Source organism: Echinops telfairi, unplaced genomic scaffold, assembly GCF_000313985.2.
Source record: "Echinops telfairi isolate 266 unplaced genomic scaffold, ASM31398v2 ScPeMD7_7468;HRSCAF=8506_0, whole genome shotgun sequence".
Taxonomy (NCBI): domain Eukaryota; kingdom Metazoa; phylum Chordata; class Mammalia; order Afrosoricida; family Tenrecidae; genus Echinops; species Echinops telfairi.
In genome coordinates, this window is record NW_022111369.1 from 30,815,453 (window position 1) to 30,835,869 (window position 20,417).

The 20,417-nt window shown below is 38.7% G+C and overlaps 1 protein-coding gene across 1 annotated transcript in view; it reads left to right on the forward strand.

The window, feature by feature from the left end:
* The window catches only part of SPARCL1 (SPARC like 1), a 62,975-nt gene that overhangs the window by 31,423 nt on the left and 11,135 nt on the right, over positions 1–20,417 (forward strand). Inside the window, exons 2-5 of the mRNA XM_045284155.1 lie at positions 6,752–6,816; positions 17,144–17,320; positions 17,728–18,681; positions 20,055–20,103. Of these exons, the coding sequence (XP_045140090.1) occupies positions 6,763–6,816; positions 17,144–17,320; positions 17,728–18,681; positions 20,055–20,103 (1,234 nt within the window). The 5' untranslated portion in view covers positions 6,752–6,762. The remainder of the gene's footprint in view (positions 1–6,751; positions 6,817–17,143; positions 17,321–17,727; positions 18,682–20,054; positions 20,104–20,417) is intronic.

Consider the following 20,417-nt stretch of genomic DNA (forward strand, 5'->3'; position numbering starts at 1 on the left):
ATTTCCTCTTAGTCTAATTCTATCATTATTTGTGATGAATGGGAAAAGATTCTCAAAATAAAGGGAGGTTTAACAAACATGTGGTCAAAATGGATTTAACTATCTCACCTGAAAATTACTCTGATATCAGAGCAAATCTTAATTTTTTGTTTTTCTGAGATTCTACATTGTTAACTCAAGAATCACACCTATGGAAGATGGCAGAATAGAGAAGTAAAATGTATTGAGCTTCTCCTAGGTATCGGATCTCTTACAAATATTTATTTTAATTGTCACAAAACTGAGTTAAATGTTATACCTATTTTGAGATGGCAATCTGAGGTTCAGAGGGTTAATTTGCTAAACATAACATAGATGGCAAGAGTTCAAGTATACATTGCTCTAACGCCAATGCACAATACTGCTTCCTATGGGTCCCAAATGATTTAGCATTCCAGAGGACTTGGCAACCTCCAGATAGGTTTTTAGATATCACACTGGTAGGCGGCTGGGGTCAGGGAGTACAGGATGTTTCCTAATGATGACCTAATAGGTAGAGGCCTGGATGCTGTTAAACATGCTACAAAGCACGCGACCCATCACCACCACCCACTGCCATCATAGCAACCCCATCAGACAGAACAGAAACTGCAGAAGAACTGCCCTGGTGGGTTTCAGAGATTGTACATCTTTCTGGGAGCAGAAAGCCTCGTCTTGGTGATGCCATCAGTCTCCTTATATACAAGATAGTACCCCCAAACAAAGAAGTGTCAGGCTTAAAGTTCCAAAACCCCATGCTAAACTATTTGGTAGTTCTATGATTTTCCAAGGAATGCCTGTTGGTGTAGTGGGTTACAAGTTGGGCTGCTACCTGAAAGTTTAGTCGTTCAAACCCACCAGTTGCTCCTAAGGGGACGGATGAGGCTTTCTGCTCCCATAAAGGTTCACAGTCTTGGAAACCCAAAGCCTCAGTATTATTCTGTCGCTCTGAGGTCAGGGTTGACTGATGGCTGGAGGTTTCATTTGATTTTTGAAGAGTTCGAAAACAGTAGAATAATCATCAGGTACACAATTATCCGGTTGTGGCCCAGTCAGACTCATGGTAGCGGATGTGTTACCGGAATGGAATTGCTCCCTAGGGTGTTCTTGGCTGTAATTTCTATCGAAGCAAATCACCAGGCCTTTCTTCTGTGGCACCACTGGGTAGATCTGAACTGCCACTATTAGTTAGCTCATCGATGGCAAACCAGTTGTGCCACCCTGAGACCCACAGCATCTATAACTTTAGCTCACTAAAGTGAGCTTTAAGTGTTTAAAAACACTTGTGGAATGAGCTCATACATGAATGTTAAATCCTAGAAGACAGGTGGAGGGGACTGCATATTTCAATGACTTTCTATGAGAACCAAGAAAAATACATACATTTTTTTTTATTCACTAAGACTTGTATTTTTTTAATTATCATCAATAATCGAGATAGGAACTGGATTCTATTTATTTACTCTAAGCACTAAATGTACACAAAATATTTTGGTGTTGATGCAATAAAACCATCGCATATCTAATTGGTGTGTTGTGCCATTTAAGGAAAAGACATAGTTGGCAGTTTGGGGTTAGTGATATCCATAGGATTATTTTCAATTTAGAATCATAAAGTATCAAGGCTACTGCTGTCACTGCCATCACTGGAGAAACCCTATCTAAGAAAGTGTAAGTGACTTGCCCAAGGTCTCCTGGCTGGTTATGAGCAAGCAGCACAGGAGCCAGAACCCAGTTCTCTTCACAGTTTTTACATTTGGCTGTATCTTTACCATATGACTGAAGCTTTGGAAACTTATTTTCACATGTGTTTTGTGTTTTTATTTAAACAAATTCTTTATTCAAGAGAAATTGAGTCCCTATACTTTTGTTTTGACTTTCCAAGTGCACTCTTGAAAGAGCCTTTTGATGTCAACAGACCAGCATATTTTGTGATAAACCTTTATATATTTTTCTCAGCATAGGAAACTATATTTTGCCAAGCATGCAAAACTTTACACCTCAAAATGCTTGGAAGTCTGTTTAAAACTCAAAGTACATTCTGGATGTGTCCCATGCTGAGGGTTTTGTTTGGATTTGTGGTTTGGGTTTGTTTGGTTTTCCTCCTCCCTACATCTTTATATTAGAGGAAAATGGGGGGTCTTTATGCAAAGGAGCTGGGAGAGTGTGGGACTAGGAGTCAGCAAACCTGGGGCGAGTGCAGCTTTTTCCCTGAATAGCACTGAGACCTCAAACTTGTCACCGAATGAGCCTATTTCTTCATTTGCCCACTTCATGTAACTGTAACAAAGATCAAATGAGATACTATTCCATCCAGATTGGTTTAGTAAACCAGAAATACCATGACAACACAGGCTTGGAGTATGCTTTAGACATTATTGCCAAATGCACATAATTATTTTAAAGATGTAATGATGTAAACAGGCATTCCACACTTTGAACGAGGTGTTTCAACTTAGAAGCTGTCTGGTCATTTTCAGAAAGATTCCTTAGAGGAATTTGTACTTGAACTTCAAGCTGAATAAATGTTATTTCTGTTGAGACTTGGAATTGATTAGTCCAGAATAGTTTATTTAAGGTTGTAAATGACTTAAGGTTTGGTGTGTGTGTATGTGTGTGTGTGAGAGAGAGAATGTGTGTTGCTTTCCTCTCCCTCCTTCCAACTCACTGTTTCTTGGTCCAGATGGTCCACCCTGTTGGGTTTCAAGAAGGGGGTAAAGTGAAAATGTGTCTTTCTTGTTCCTAACATGAGAACATGATAAAAATCTGTATTTGCTGGGTTAGAACAAAAGGCCCAGAGTAATCCCTATGTGTCACACTAAAAATAAAAGAATAATAACACTGAAAACCAAGAGGCCTATAATTAAACAGAGTTTTAAAAAAATAATTAGGTGAAGATTTACAGAGCAAATCATCAGTTTGTGTTAGGATAATCAACCATTTAAGATACCAGGAGGGTAAAGGGAAGATGAGGGGGGAAAGAGGGAATTGATCACAATGATCTACATATAAGCCCCTCTCTGGGAGGCACACAACAGAAAAGTAGGTGAACAGAGACATCGGTCAGTATAAGACATGAAAAAATAATAATAATTTATAACTTATCAAGGGTTCATGAGGGAAGAAGGGTGGCAGAGGAAAAGAGGGGGAAAAATGAGGAGCTGATACCAAGGGCTAAAGTAAAAAGAAAAGGTTTTGAAAATGATGGCAACAAATGTACAAATGTGCTTGACACAATGTATGTATGTATGTATGTATGTATGTATGTATGTATGTATGTATTGTGATAAGAGCTATATGGGCCCCCAATAAAATTATTATAAATAAATAAGGATAGTTAAGTGTTGGATGAATGGTGAGTACATGTATATATTACCCGTTTCCAACAAATTACTAGTGTGGCAGGAAAGAAACAATAAGGTATAAACTCACAAAGAAAAGAGAAGATAAAGGTATCAACGGAAGGGTTTGCACAGAGCAGCATCCTAGACAAAGAAGGCAATGCACCCTGCAGAATGCAGAAAATGCTCAAGCACTGGAAGCAGCAGCTAACTGGGGAGGCATGGTGAGAGCAAATGCTGAAGTCAAGAAGAATGGTTGAAAGTTTATCAAATAAATGGTTGGACAATAGGCATCCTTCCTCATGCCGACACAGCCAAGAACTCCTCCATCTGGCCGCAAACAGGAGACGGTGGTTGTCTGTTGATCCTAGACTAGAGATGTATAAATGGTTGGACACAAACCGAAAAGTTGTAGTCACTTCCTCCCAGGAGTGCCTTGAAAGAAAACCGTATCTATCGATTTCCAAAAACCAGCCATTGATAACTCCGTTGTTTCTACTGACACACATGGTATTTCCGTGAATCAGAATCAACTCCATAGCAAGTGGTTACTGGTTAGACTTGAGGTTCACACATGGAAGATAGGATGTGGAGCCTTAGAGAAACATGGGGGCCTATGGAAAAGCCATTGAGAGATGATCAGTCCCTTCATTCATTAATCTCATAAGATACTGGCAACCAAGGTAGGAGATAAGAAGATCTCCTCTGGAGAAAAACCTGTGCAAGGGTAGAGATAGGGAATGCTATTGGCAGTAGGGTGTTCCAGCAACACCATTCATGTGCATGGGTTGGGGGCCTTGGAGGAATTGAGGAAGGATTGAATAGTGTTTGTGTTTTTGTTGTTGTTAGGTGCCATCGCGAAGTGGGTTCTGACTCACAGCAGTCCTATGTACAACAGAAGGAAATACTGCCGGGTCCTGTACCTTCCTCACAAGTTTCTATGGAAAGTTCCATGGGCTTCCAACAGACCTGGAAGAAGTACAGCCAAAATGCTCCTTACAGACAAAGATAGCGAGACTTCATCTCAAAGACTTTGGACATGTTCTCAGAAGGGACGGGTCTCTCCAGAAGGACTGGGGCAGCGAAAAAGAGGGACACCTTTGACAGCATGGATTGGCATATAGATGGGCTCAAACATCAGCACAACGATGAAGCTGGCACAGGACCAGGCAGCATTTCCTTCTGTGGTACAGAGGGGTACTAGCAATTGGAAAGGACTCAATGGCACCTAGCCAGAACAGCATCCACACCATTAGACCTTTCCTCACTGCCTCCAGGGAAACCCCCCAAGGCCTCACCCATGCACATGAATCTTCCAATCAGTTCTGAATATTAATGGTCAATCAATTGGCACTAGACATTTAAGAATGGCCCTGGTGGCACTTTGTGTAAGTATTGGTTCAAACCCTTCAGCTGTTCCACAGGAGCAACATGAAGCTGTCTGCTCTGGTTAAGAAGGACAGCCTCAGATATCAGCCCCATGGCTGCTCAACACGGACATGCGTATATTACCTGTTTACAACATATTTCTAGTGTGACAGGAAAGAAACAATAAGGTATAAACTCCCAAAGAAAAAAGACGATAAAGGTATCAATAAACACCTAGAAGATGGACCGCCTTGGATGAGTGACTGAGTACAGCAGGCGAAGATTGAAGGAAGGGCTCAACATGAGAAAGAAAATGCAAACCAAGCAAAATCAAGAGAAGAAGGAAAACATAGGCTGTAGAAGAAATGTTTGATATATTTGATCGTCCTCAGACAGATGAGGGTAAAAGACACACTCATGAGAAAAAGACGAGAGTAACATTAAAATGGGGAAACATCAGAAAATAAGAAAGAGCTCTGGAAATTATAATTATGTAAGTAAAATGCTTTTAAAAGCAATATGAGATATGAAAGGCACAATTAAACAAATTTCCCAGGATAATTAAAAATGAGGCTGAAAAGAAGAGTAAATAAGGTAAATGAATTAAGAGAATCACTCCAAGAATTCTGTCATCTAACTAATATGAATTCCAGAAAGAAAAAGGTAAAGGAAATGTAGGGGCAAAATCATCAAAGATCTAAGAAATCTCCCAGAACAAAACATATATGAACTTACAATTTTAAAGGATTAATGAATGACTAAAATAATTTTTTACATGCCCACACAAACGCAGAGACTTTTATACTTTTACACTTCCTTGTTTTACAACTTCATAGTTCTGAAAGTTATTTCAGAACTATAATCAAAACTATGATTGCAAAAAATAATAATAATTTAAGAGTCATTTACTATTTCTGGGTATAAAAAAACAAAACAAAACAAAAACTGTTAAAGATTAGAAACTATACCCTTTTCCCAGTCAGGCTTAAGGGCACTCAACAGGGAAAGGTAAGCTGCCCACAACTCTGAAGAGCTCCAAGTATAATTGGTGTGGTAGAAAATACCTTGGACCAGGAATTCATCTGAAGAGCAACTCACTTAGTTTCTTTGAATCACACGTGTCTCGTTTACAAACCGAAATTTACTTTGCAAACAACTAAACTTTAATGCAAGATAATAATAGAATAAATAATAAATAAGGAACGTGAGACGGAGCCTGCACAAATACACTCTTTGGAGAGGGTGCCCTCTACTCAGATCTCACTAACTGTTGTTAGCTGGGAGGGCCAGTGGGTCAAGGGAAACTGAAAAACCTAGAATTTCATGTGCAAGATCCAGGTTTTAAAATGCTTTAAAATACACAATGCCTCTCAAACCACACCACTCTGCGGGTCACATCCAACTCACAGAGTGCGGCCATGAACCTTTGACATGAGTAGAGTATTAAGATTCCGCATAGGGCCATGACTCTGTGCCAGAGCAATGTCACATTCCTAAACGTTCTCACTGAATGTGCATTTCTACATGGCCGCCCCGGTGGCACACTGGTTCACTGCCTGGTTGTTAACCTAAATGGCGGCACTTTGAGTTCACCCAGTGACTCCGTGGGAGAAGGGCCTGGCCATCTGTTTCTGCATAGATTGCAGCCTAGATCCCTATAGAGCATTTCCAATCTGTTCATGGGGTCTCTGTGAACTGAACATTGACCTGAAAGCAATTAACAGCAACATGGTTTTTATCTCCCCCAAAGATACAGCTTATCCAAATTTGCCATCTCAGCTTACTTCATTTTGTGACCTGTGTAAAGGCTCGACTCAAGGAAGCAGTCACAGAGAGGCTCTGCAAAAGACATGTGAGATAAAAACAGTAAAGGACTAATTTTCATGAGGCCACTATTGTCACGTTCTTCCACAAAAATAGCAATTGCCTTAGACAATGGACAGCATTACAGTTATTTCAATCAAGCTTGATATTTACTAAGGAACATTTTACCCACCGCTGTTAATTATCTTCTTGGTTCCCAGGTCTAGAAAACATGAAGACTGTGGTATTTTTCCTGTACATCTTGGGAGCTACAACTGCAATCCCGGTCAGTTTTCTTTTCTGTTATTACATCTCTCCCTCCTGACATATAACTTATAATTCCAATTTTTTTAAAGTCATTAGATTCTGGTTTAAGTTCTTTTTCTTTTAATTATACGTGTTGCCCAAGCAGGTAAAGCATAACCAAGAACATTGAGAAAAAGTTCTTTCTTAAAAAAAATAATTTCTTTTATCAGATTCCACCAGATTCAACAAAATGTGAAGCCAAAGAGTGTTAGTTGGTAGTTTTGGCCATAGAATATTTCCAAATACCAAAAAGAACAGAAAGAAAGAGGTTATTCTATAGAAGCTCATCACACTGGTATAAGAAATCTATAATAAAAAAACAGGAAGACATGAGTTAGGGTGTAGTAGCCATTGACAGGGTCCTAATTCTTTCTAGAGCCGCTGTCTAAGCAAACATGCCACAAACAGTCCTAGACCATTAGCTTCTTCATAGTATCATCTGCTAGTGGCCCAGATATACTGGCTCCACCATTCACACAGCAAGCAAGCAGCTTGTAACACATCAGATTGTTTGCGACCATGACTGCAGTCTCAAAATAGAAAAAGGAAAGGGAGAGTGGGGAACCTTCACTTGCTTGATGTCTCTCAGATCATCCGTGTCATTATTAATCAAGCCAATTTGTGCAATATTTTCTTTTTCGCCAAATGGAATAATCAGCCTCCCTTATTATGAATTGCTGTTTCCCTCCCTGCCCACCACAAGTCTAAATTCTGACCTTGCTTTTGGATACCAGTGGTTATCTCTAGTAGTTAGAAGTGTCAGCAAAGGCGAATTTCACACCACTCACACTAAGCTGTTCTTGGAAGATAGAATCTATGACCACTACTAAGTGTCTAAAGCTGCTCCAACTAAAACCACGCAGTGTCCAAAATGCAAGATAAATTCATGTTCAGGACAGAAAGAAGCTCCCCACCAGGCTTGCAGAAGGCCATGGATGACAGTAAAAGCCCTACATCCATGGGCAGCGACCCATGTGGATTAAGACTGGAGAATCCCCTCTGACTATTGATCAGAGATGTGAATAGCCCTGCTGTCAGACAGAGTGAATTGGATTAAGTCTGATGTAGTTAGGTTAAAATTTAACACAGTATTTGTTCTCTTTTTTTGACCCATTTTAAATTTGCCCTGGTTTAATATTTTCTGCTTTCTTTTGAATCGATGTCTTTCTGTGTTTTATTTTGTAATTGTTGTTGGGTGGAGGTTGTATATTTTTCTTTATATAAAATCCAGGATATGTAAATCTATAGAGACAGTAATTGTTAATAGTTTCTTGGAGTTGTGGCAGGAGAGATTGGGGTGGGGGAAGTGGGAGCTAATAATAATGAGCACAGAAATGAAGTAAAATTCCAAAATTGATTGTGCTGATCGTTATACAACTCTTTTAAATATGTTTAAACCATTGAAATGTATGGTATAGGAATTATATGTCCATGAAACTGAAGGCAAAAAAGAACAAAAGAAAGCCACTTTCATAGACTCATTCTTTTTATCCTGGAAATGTTTTTCTTACAGCTGTTGCTGCTGCATAAACAGACATCAAAAAAGACTTTGAATCATATGTTTGAGTGACACATCTGTATATAGACACAGCCCAGATGTGTTTTTTCTATGGCAATTTGTTATCACGCAGACCCAGCCAAAAGCTAGAAAATAAAACAGCTTCTTATATGAGGTGTCTAGTCAAAGACTTGTTTCAATGTCCCCCACTACTCCTCTGTCAGTTTGTTATACTGTGATGACTTGTGTGACGGTGTGATGCTGGAAATAATGCTACTGCTTCTGCAAATACCAGAAGAGTGTGATGTTGTTGTTGTTGTTGTTGTTGTTAGGTGCCATTGAATTGGTTCTGGCGCAGAGCAATCTCATGCACAACAGAGTGAAACACTGCCCATCCTGCACCATCTTCACAGTTGTTCCTATACTTTAGCCCATTGTTGCAGCCCCTGTGTCAATCCCTTTACTTAAGGGCCTTCCTCTTTTTCACCGCCCCTCCACTTAAGCAAGCATAATGTCATTTCTTCAGGGACTGGTCTCTCCTAACAACATGTACAAAGTATGTGAGACAAAGTCTTGCCATCTTTGCTCTAAGGAGCGCTCTGGCCGTACTTCTTCAAAGACAGATTCCTTTGTCCTTTTAGCAGTCCAGAGTGTTTTCACGATCCTTCTCCAGCACCACAATTCAAATGATTTATTCCTCTTCAGTCTTCCGGTTCAATGTCCAACTTTCACAAGCATAAGATGCAATGGAAAATACCATGACTTGTGTCAGACACACCTTTGTCCTCATAGAAACATACTTGTTTTTCAACACTTAAAATAGGTCTAGTGCGGCAGATTTACCTAATGCAACGTGTCTTTTAATCTCTTGACTGCTGCTTCCATGAGCATTGATTGTGAATGCAAACAAGACAAAATCTTTGACAACATCAAACTTTTCTCCATTTATCATGATGTATGTAACCTAATGGCCCAGTTGTAAGGGTTTGGGTCTTCACATTGAGCTGTAATCCATACTTCTTCAAGCCACTTTTAGCAAGCAAGGGTTATTGTCATCTGCATATCTCAGGTTATTAATAAGCCTTCTTCCGATCCTGATGCCATATTCCTCTGCATATAACCCAGCTTCTCTGATGATTGACTCAGCACACAGATTGAATAAGCATGCTGAGAGGATACAACCCTGACACACATCTCTCCTGATTTTAAACCGTGCAGTATTCCCTTGTTATGTTCACATAACTGCCTCATACTCCATGTACAAGTTCTATATGATCACAATGAAGTGTTCTGGAATTCATGTTCTCTCAATGTTATCCATAGTTTATGATCCACACAGTCGAATGCCTTGGCATAGTCAATAAAACCCAAGCAAATACCTTTCTAATATTCTCTGCTTTGAGCCAAGATCCATCTGATATGAGTAATGATATCTCTTGTTCCATGTCCTCTTCTGAATCGGGTCTGAACCTCTCGCTACAAAACCAAACCCATTGCCATTGAGTCAATGCTAATTCATAGTGACCCCCTGTGGGTTTCTGAGACTGCAACTGCTCACGGAAGTAGAAAGCCCAGTCTTTCTCCCACATGGCTACTACCGACCATGGGGATTGCAGCCCAATGGTAACCACCACACCACCAAGGAACCTCTGGCAGCCCCCGTAACTGTACTGTTGCAGCCTGTGTTAGATGATCTGCAGCAAAACTTACCTACATAAAATAACAATGATATTTTTTTACAATGTGAGCATTCTGTTGGGTCATCTTTCTTTGGGATGGGTACACATATGGATTTCTTCCAATCAGTTGGCCAAGTAGCTGTCTTCCAAATTTCTCGGCATAGATGAGAAAGTGCTTACAGCACTTCATCAGCCTGTTGACACATCCCAATTTGTAGTCCATCAATTCTTGCAGCATTGTTTTTGGCTAATGCTTTGAGTGCAGCTTAAACCTCTTCCTTCAGCACCATTGGTTCTTGCTCATATGCTACTTCTTGAAATGGTGGGATGTCGACTAGTTCTTTTGGTACAGTGACTCTGTGTATTTTTTTACATCTTCTTTTGATGTTTGCCCATGGAATATTTCAATATTGCAACTTGACACTAGAATTTTTTCTTGACACTAGTGTTTTTTAAGATATGATAAGTGCATTCTTCATTTTCAGTTTGCTAACTCTAGGGCCGTGCACATTTCATAATAATATTTGGCTGTATCTTCTAGAGCTACCCTTTTAAATTTTCTTTGACTTCACCCTTTCCTCCACTGGGTTTAGATACTCTACAATTCAGAGCAAGTTTCACAGTCTCTTCTGACACCCACTTTGATCTTTTCTTTCCTTCCTGCCTTTTTAATGACCTTTTGCTGTCTTTGTGAAGGATGGGCTTGATGTTCATCCCACAGCTCATCGGGTCTTCAGTCATTAGTAGTCAGGGCAGCAAATTTATCCATGAGATGTTCTCAAAATTTAAGTGAGATAAACTTAAGATTGTATTTTGTCACTTGTGGACTTGTTTTAAGTATTTTCAGCTTTAACCTGAACTGATTTATGAGCAATTGATAATCTGTGACACAGTCTGCCCCTGTCCTAGTATTAGCTGTTGATAGTGAGTTTCTCAAGCGTCTCTTCCCACAGATGTAGTCAGTTCAATTTCTGTGTTTCACTCTGGAGGCATCCATGTGTATAGTTACCTTCTGTGTTGTTGAGAAAAAGCATTTACTATGAACAAGTTATTGGTCTTGAAAAACTCTATCATTTCCTCTAACACCTTTATCCCCAAGATAATATTTTCCAAGTATTTTTCCTTCCTCTTTATTTCCTACTTTTATACCTCAATTGCCAATAATTATGAATGCATCCTGATTGCATGTTTGATCAATTTCAGTCTGAAGACATTGGTAACATTTCTTCATCACTAGATTCCATTGTTGGTGCATAAATTTGAATCATAGTTGTATAGAATGGATTTCCTTGAAGGCAAATAGATATGATTCTAACACAGACCACATTGTACTTGATTTTGAAATGACCTTTTGACAATGAACACAGTCTCATTCCCTTGATTGTGCCATTCCCAGCATAGTATATCATTTTCTGATTCAAAATGGTCAATACTAGTCCATTTCAACTCACCAATGTCTACTATATTGATCTTTCCGTGATCTATTTCATTTTTGATGTTTTCCAACCTTCTTAGATTCTACTTTTCATATTCCAAGTTCTGATCATTAGCAAATATTTTGCAACTGTTTCGTCTTACCCTGTGTCGTGCCTCATCAGAAAAGAAGATCCTGAAGGCTCCACTCTCCAAGACTACACCCACTCATATCACTGGTCACCTCCACTTGGAGAAAGCAGCTTTTCTCCAGTCACATTTCGAGTGCCCTCTGACCGGAGAGGCCCATCTTCTGGCACTATCTCTGACAATGTTCTGCTTACACTCATTAAGCTGTCAATATTTGACAATGTTTTAGAAGCTGTGCATATGGTTTTCAGTGGCTCCTTCCTCTAAGGTGAACAGCCAATTCTTTCTTCACTGTCTGTTCTTGTCTGGAAGTGCTGCTGAAACCTGTCTACTTTGTGTGACCCTGCTGGTGACAGATTCCAGCATCACAAGCCACCACAATACAATAAACTGACAGACAAAAGTATAATGAAGTAAGAGAGATTAACAAACGATTTCAAAGGGCAGCTCAAGAAGACAAAGCCAAATATTATTATGAAATGTCCAAAGACCTGGTGTTAAAAACAAAAAACAAAAAGGAAGAATACAATCAAATTAAAAGAACTGAAGAAAACAAATTCCAAGCCCCAAGTTGTAATAATGAAGGATTCTATGGGCAAGATATTAGATGATACAGAAAGCATCAAAGAAGATAGAAGGAATACATAGACTCACTGTACCAAAAAGAATTAGTCTACATTCATTGATTTCAGGAAGCAGCATATGATCAAAACAAGAAGCTATAGAAGGAAGTATTCCAGGCTACATTGAAGACATTGTTGAAAATTGTTTCAGGAATTGATGTATCAACAGTTGAGATATTTCAGTAAATGGATGCAATGCTGGAAATACACACTAACTTTCACTACAAAATTTGGAAGACAACTACCTGGGCAACTGTCAAAAAGAGGTCCACATATATGCTCATTCCAGAAAAAAGGTGGTTAAATGGAATATAAAAATTATTGAACAATAGCATTAATATCACATGCAAGTAAAGTTTTTCTGAAGATACTTCAAAAATAGGTACAGTAGTACATCAATAGGGAACTACCAGAAATTAAAACTGGATTCAGAAGAGGATGTAGAGCAAAGGATAACATTGCTAATGTCAGATGATCCTGCCTGAAAACAGAGAATACCAGAAATATGTGTGCCTGTGTTTCATTGACTATGCAAAGTCATTAAACTGTGGATAATAACAAATATAAATAAGATTTTGAAGAATGAGAATCCCAGCACACTTCATTGTGCTCATACATAACCTATACCTACACCAAGAAGCAACCATTCAAATGATAGGACTTAACATCAGGAAATATGTGTGTCAGGGTTGGATCATTTCACCACATTTATTCAATCTGTTTGCTAAGCACATAATCTGATAAACTGAACTGTTTAGAGAAGAATGCCGTACCAGTTTTGAAGGAAGGCTCATTAACAACATGAAATATACAAATAGCAATATTGCTTGCTGAAAGCGAAGATGACTTAAATACTTAGTGAAGACTACAGCCTTCAGTATATATAACATCTCAACATAGAGGAAACCAAATACCTCACAACTGAACCAACAGATGCCATGATAAATGGAGAAAAGATTGAAGTTTTCAAGAATTTCACTTTATAAAATCCAAGATCAGAGGAGGGAATTGTATAATAGCTTAAATTCTGAGCAACCAGTTTGTAGAAGGCTACAAATCAATTTTCAGTTTGTAGAAAGTCCAAAATCAATTTTCAGAGTCCCCACATTGACTAAGTCTCTATTGCATTCTCTGAGACCACTGACCATATACGTGAATAGTTTTGTCCTTAGAGTACATTGGAAAATGGATTACTGTAGATATAGTTAACTTAACATTTAACATCTTGCCATTTGTTTTCCCCTTTGACCCATTTTTAATTTGTTCTAGTATATATTATATTCTGCTTTCATTTGGACTGAAGTTTTACATGTGTTTTATTTTGTTGTTGCTGATAAGTTCTTTTTTGTTTGGGCATTTTGTTTTGTTTTTGGATTACTTTCTTAGTATGAAATCCAGAATAGGTAAACCTATAGAGACAGTAACTATATTACTAGATAGTTAACAATATGACAGGGGAGCTAATAGTAATGGATTCAAGAATGAGGAAAATGATTAAAAATGTATTATGGTGATGATTGCACAATTCTTTTAATATATTTATACCATTGAGTTGGATTATACACAAAGACTGTCAATGAAATGTGTGGGGTTTTTTCAAAGAATTTAATTTTACTTGGATCCACAACTGACACCCATGGAAGCAGGGGTCAAAAACCATATAACACGGGCATACCTCTGGGCAAATATGTGGGAAAGACCCCTTCAAAGTGTCAAAAAGCAAAGATGTCACCTTGTAGACTAAGGTGCACCTGACCCAAACCATGGTGTTTTCATATGTATGTGAAAGCTCGATAACGCATAAGGATGGAGAGAAGAACTGATGCCTTTGAATTATGATATTGGTAAAAACTACTGATTATACCATAGACTGTTAGAAAAATGAACAAATCTGTCTTGGAAGAAGTAAAACCAAAATGCTCCTTAGAAATGAGAATGATGAGACAGTGCCTTGGACATATTACCAGAAGAGACCAGTTGCTGAAGAAGGTAAAGTTGAGATTCAGTAAAAAAAAAAAAAGAGAGAGTGACCTCCATGAGATGGATTACACGCAGTGGCTGCAACAATATACTCAAACATAGCAATGATTGTGAGGATGGTGGGGACCAGGCAGTGTTTCAATCTGTTGTATGTTAGGTTATTGTGAGTTGTAACAGACTCCAGGGTGCCCAACAACATTATTTTCCTCATCTGCTTAAATTCTCCAAAAGTATAGCAATTCGGTTTGATTCAAAGATGCCAACCAATTTCTAGTGGACAATATGTTGTTATAAATATAGACATGTGCCTATTGGCCTATTTATAACACAAAATTTCCATTTCAGAGTATTTCTGCCATGGTTTTTGTTCATTTCTCCCTGCTGGTCTGTGAGAAGTGGAGTGGCAAGGTAGCAGAGAGAGAGAACAGTTATTCATTCTCTACCCTGAAATCCTGCCCATCCATTGTCTTTCATAATGTCTCCAGCCACGTACAACTGGTCATCGTTTCCCATTTTTCTCTTAAAGGTGACTTCTTTTTAAACTTTTAAAAATAATATTGCTACTACTTTTCATTGGAAAGTAGATAAGGAAAAGAACAAGCGATTTTAAAATCCATCCTGTACTCTATGACTATCTTTATACTATACAATCAGCACTAAAGGGCCTCCTGATGAAGTCAGGATGAGTCCATCCAAACGCAATGTGTTTTATACTTAGATCTTTATGGTCTCCATAGCAGCGATATGATAAATATCCATGGTTAATACCTATCTCTGGTATTCGAAAATTTGTAATATTACCACTTCAAATGTTGCTTATATTCTTATTAGTGATAGTAATTGGTCATATGGATCGCTCCTTAACATTTACAAAATATTTTAAATACATAATCTTACCTGGGCACTTCCATACACATCAACTTGTGAGATGGCAGGGGAGAGATTAGTGACTAGTCAAACCACAGATAGATGGTAAATAAGCCAAAGCTCACTACCATTAAGTCAATGCCAACTCAGAGCCACTGGATAGCACAGGGTAGAACTGCCCTTGTGAGTTTCCAAGACTGTAACTCTTTATTTTTTCCCCCAACAGTTTTATTGGTACATAATTTACATATCATACAATTCAATAGTTCAATTGTTCAATCATACCAAGAAGAATTGTACTATCATTACCACATCACTTTTAGAACATGACTTCCCCCCCATGGTTAAATCGCATTTAAAATTAGTTGTGCGATCATAATCAGTTCTAGTGTTCCCTCACCCCTCCTGCCTTCATTTTTGACTCCCTATCACCCACACACACACACCTAAAATCCTTATATCAGTTATTATCACTATGCATCCACTCCTCCCCTGATTCACAAACCCAAGAAAAACAATAAAAAACTAAATCAAAATAGGTGGTAAGAAAAAAATAATAATAATATAAAGATAAAAATACAAATAATGAGTGAAAAAGAAAAATCCCCTGTGGCAGTTATATATTCTACAGTCAGCTTGAGTGAAGGGGTGGAGTCTAGCCTGTCAATCAGGTCACAGCAAATGAAGCCTCTGTGTGGGCATGGACCTCTCCTGAGGAGTCTGGGAATGCCTGTCTTCCTCCCGGGAGGCAGGACATGCACTTTCCCTGCAAGACATCCCTGTTGACAAGCCACATGGAGCTACGCTGAAAGAGCAAGAGCCCTGGAGCTGGAGGAGCCATGTGGAGACCCACGCCATTGCAGAGATGCTTCTACCACCACTGGATCCACAAGACTTTCTACCCACTGGCCTGTGATCTTCCTGCATTTGGTGTCATTGCATGTGTTGTGTGAGTCTGAAGAGGAATTTATAGACTGGTATCGGACATATGGGCTAATATCGGAATTATGGACTTGATCTGGACTGGGTTGGGATATTTTCTTAATATACAATTACTCTTTATATAAAGCATATAAGTGTCTATAAATTTGTTTCTCTAGTCAACCCAGACTAACACATCCCCATCAATATTTTAAGAGCCAGGGAAGAAATTTTTGTCATGTAACAAGTAACAGAAACTGGCACCTAGAACAGATTCAGGCTGGGTCTACAGAGAGATCAACTGGCCAAGTATCAAGTTTGATCCAGCATAATAAAGACTGCAATGCTTTCCAGAAGTAGAAAACTCTGTCTTTCTGCCTTAGAGCAGGGGGTGGTTTTGAGCTGCTGACTTTAAGGTTAGCCCAATGGGTAAGCAATAGCAAAGTTAAAATGTAAAGCAGGACCTCCTACCTCCAACTCCAGTTGTTCAATTTCCCCATCCTTCACATCCCAGCTCCTTCTTAAGTTTCCCTCCTTGCTAGAAATAGAGCCATCCCTTCAATTGAAAAAGTACTTCATAGCTGCTGCTTTACCTCACTAGGTTCAGAGTCTAGTTTCACACAGTCTTTGAATTAATTCTAGATTAGCCTTTTAGTGAAATATTTTAGACTTTTAAATCTCCTGATCAAGTAGGGAATCTTAAGTAAACAAACACTGAATAAAAGGTTTATAACCTTTTCTGCTAGGTATCAGTGAGTACTTCAATGAGAAGCTGGGAAAAAAGGATGTTCAATGTTATATCTATGGTTAATTTCATTTGGCTTTAACTTTGCATTAAAACACATACACACACACACATACTTACTTTTCAAAATTAGAAAGCATAAATGCTTTGCCAAAGATTGAAAAACACAATAATTCCAAAATTCAAAGATCACCATTATTGAAATCTTTTTTGCTCTATTTTAACCTTGCCTTTGCATAGGTCACTTTTTATGACTGATGATGAAGGTTCTGTTTTCACTTAACATTATATTATGGAGATTTTCTGGTATTCATGAAAATCCTAGAGATTATCAATTTCATTTATGCATTTAGCATATTGCTACAAGTAAACAATAATGATGATAAAATAACTAGAAATTTTTGATGCAAACCAATTATTTATTTTTTCAGACAAGTACACGGTTCTTATCTGATCATTCCAAACCAACTGCCGATTCTCTGAGTGCCAGCCAAGAAGCTGCAGCGTCAGTAACACCAGGCAACACTGCCATTCCCATTTTAGAGATTGAAGATATAGAAAATGAAAAAGAAACCACAGCACTGGCAGAGGACCACCTCCACCAGGAGGTAAAAGTAATATGATTACCCTAATATGATGTCTAAATTCTCTGATGTCTCCATTACCAAGCATGGTCCAAAGCTTCGGTTATTCATGTTTGACATTTCTAAGATGATTATGTCAACTGTCTCCCATCACCAAACAAGTTGTATGGATTAGTGAGTTGTACTCTTCGAACTGAGGTGGTCTGCAATTAATTTAACTAAATTCAAGTTCAGGTTAAAACTTAGATTATAGAAAATGAGCAGTAACATAAATAAGTTTATATGATAGTAATATAAATAAGTTTATATGACAGTCATTAACTTAGATTAAAGAAAATGAATAATGAATATTAAATACTGGCTTAGGAATTATAAGTATGATGCAGGTGTATTATCATTTGTTTCAAGAATAAACCTCTCTTTCTCTTAAGGCTGAAAAACCTCCAAAGCCAAAGCCAAAAGTGGAAAATGATGAACAATCAGAAGATCAGGAGCAGAATTATAGCCCAGAGCTGGACCTGAAGGATCAAGGGGATAGTGATGGTGGCTTCGGTGTGGATTTAGAATATAAGCCAACTGAAGGAACCTTGGACCTAAAAGAAGATAAGAGTGATCCTCAAAAGAAGAGTCTTCCAGAAAACATTGACTTCCTTGCTCCTGATGCTAGTTCCACTGTGGGTTATAGCCAACAAGAAAGTGTCACAGAAAAAAGCCACGATCAACAGTTGAACTTGAGTAGCAAAGACCTAGGCGATCAAGGAGACCAAGAGCAGAATGCAAATAGTCCCCGAGGAGAGGAAGAGGAAGAAGAGCCAGATGCCGTTGGTACTCAGAATGACAGCCAAGAAAGGGGAGAGGATTTTCCCAAGGAGCATTCAAACAGCGATCAGGAGGAAGACAGTACCCAACCTGACAGTCTTTTGGAAGAGTCCAGTCAACCAACTCAAGTCAGTAAGGTGCAGAAGGAAGAATTTGAGCAGAATAGCCAAGAGCAAGAAGAAGATAATTCCAAAGCAGAAAGGGATGAGGAAAATGCCTCAAAAATCAATAAGCACATTCAAGATACTGAATGGCAGAGCCAAGAAGGAAAAACAGGTCTTGAAATTATCAGCTCCCACAAGGAGATGGATAAAACGGTTGTTCCTGAAGATTTGCTCATGGAGCCTACTGATGATGGTAACATCATGCCCAGAAATCATGAGGCTGAGGATGGTGACTTCGGTCCCAAGAAAAATGCTAGTGATGATTATTTCATCCCAAGTCAGGACTTCTTAGAAAGCGAAAGAGCTCAATCCAATTATTATCATGTCAACTATGAAGAGGCGAAAGAAAGAGCACTTGAGAATGAGAGTGTTGATAGCCCTGGAGCTGGAGAATCCCAAGCGGTAAGATTATCTCCAGTGACGCTTGTCTCAGAAAGCAACTCATTTTCTCAGTAAACAGTCCTGCCCTTTTCCTACATTCTTATTGTTTCTTGAACATAAACTTTATATGCACATGGCTGCAATATATTACAATTATTTATCCTTCCGTCCATCTGCAGTAATCTGAGAATATATTTTATTAGGGCTCCACTAGAAGCAGACCCTGGATTTGAGTGCAGTGTATTTGAGAAGTGCAGAGATCAAATTTAAAGAGGTGGAAAAGAGATACAGGGAAGAACTGAAGAAAAGAAATATTACTCAAACCATGTAAATCACATTCCTCAGAGTCATCCCACCTGTGGAGTTAGGGAGCTGGGGTGCTTTACTGGCTAAGATTGCAGGTGGAGATGAAGGGTACCTTAATCCCCTCAAAAGGTTCAGTTCATCCCTTTAGAATTTCCTGGTTTCCCAGGAATAGAAATACAGACACCAGTGATGCAAAGTTCCTGGCGCTCACTGAAATGATATTATTACTATAATTATTATTATTATTATTATTTTAATAAATCATTTTATTGGGGGCTCTTATAACAATCTTACATCTCTTATAACAATCCACACAGCCATTGTAGAAATGATACATTCTGATGAATATGAAGGATAGAAGGCATTGGCACCTGCTGTTATCAGGCCCAGAAAGCAAGTGCCACTTCTATGTAAATTGAGTCACCAGTGTCTCCAAAGTGCCTCTAGCATAATACATGATCCAGTCGTGTTTATCGAATTCGCTAGTAAGATCAAGAACAAAAACTCGAACTACAGCTTTACTAAGTCAAGGCACACAAAAACAGGGAAAGCTTGTTTTCATTGCTGGGGGAGCTATTGGTGTTCGGCTATTTGGAGCTTCCGTGCAGACCTCGCAGCCACCCCGAGAGTATTTGGCATAACTTTTGATGGGCAAGCTCAATAGTTCATTCAGTTATTGAGAACTCTACTGCCATTCTATGGTAGAAGTTTCCTACATTGTGAAAACCAAGAAAGAAACCTGTACCAACAGTTCAACAGTTTCACAAACACATCAATGTAACTGTCTTCACTATTGAACCACGGGTTAGTACCACATTTCTAGGGTTTTCCCAAATCCAAAAGGGTAAGCCCAAATGTTATAGAGCGATCCTCAGAGATACAGCATTGAGACCAGTTGATGAAGTTAGGCTAGGTCTTGTTTTCAGAAGGTGATTGTCCACCCTGATGTACGGACTGGTTGCTCTTTTTTGATATCTGCAATTTCCTGGTTATCAAAATCTCCCATGAATGCATGCACAATGGGGATTTAAATGAAGCAGTGGCATTTCCCTTAACTGACATTCATTTCTGTTCTTGTTGTCACAAAGGCCAAGAAAGCAGAGAGCTCACCAAATGCAGACGAAAACTCAAGTGAAGGTAACATGAGGGTGCTACCAAGGTCAATGGCTGTGGCTCTGTTCAAGAACTCTGTCAGGAAAGAGAGAGAATATGCCACCTGGGCCTTCTCGCTCCTTTCCTTTGTGACTACTGCATACAACTTTTGCTATTCCCAATCCTTCCTAAGGAAATGCTTCCATCATCTGTTGACATTTTCTCTTATGGATATAATATGCAACTATGCGTAAATGTGTTTATAAACGCAAGCACTAGAATTTGTTCATCCTTAAATCTTTTGCACTAGAATTCTTTCTTCCTAAATTCTTTTGAATCCAACAAAAAGACTTGACGCA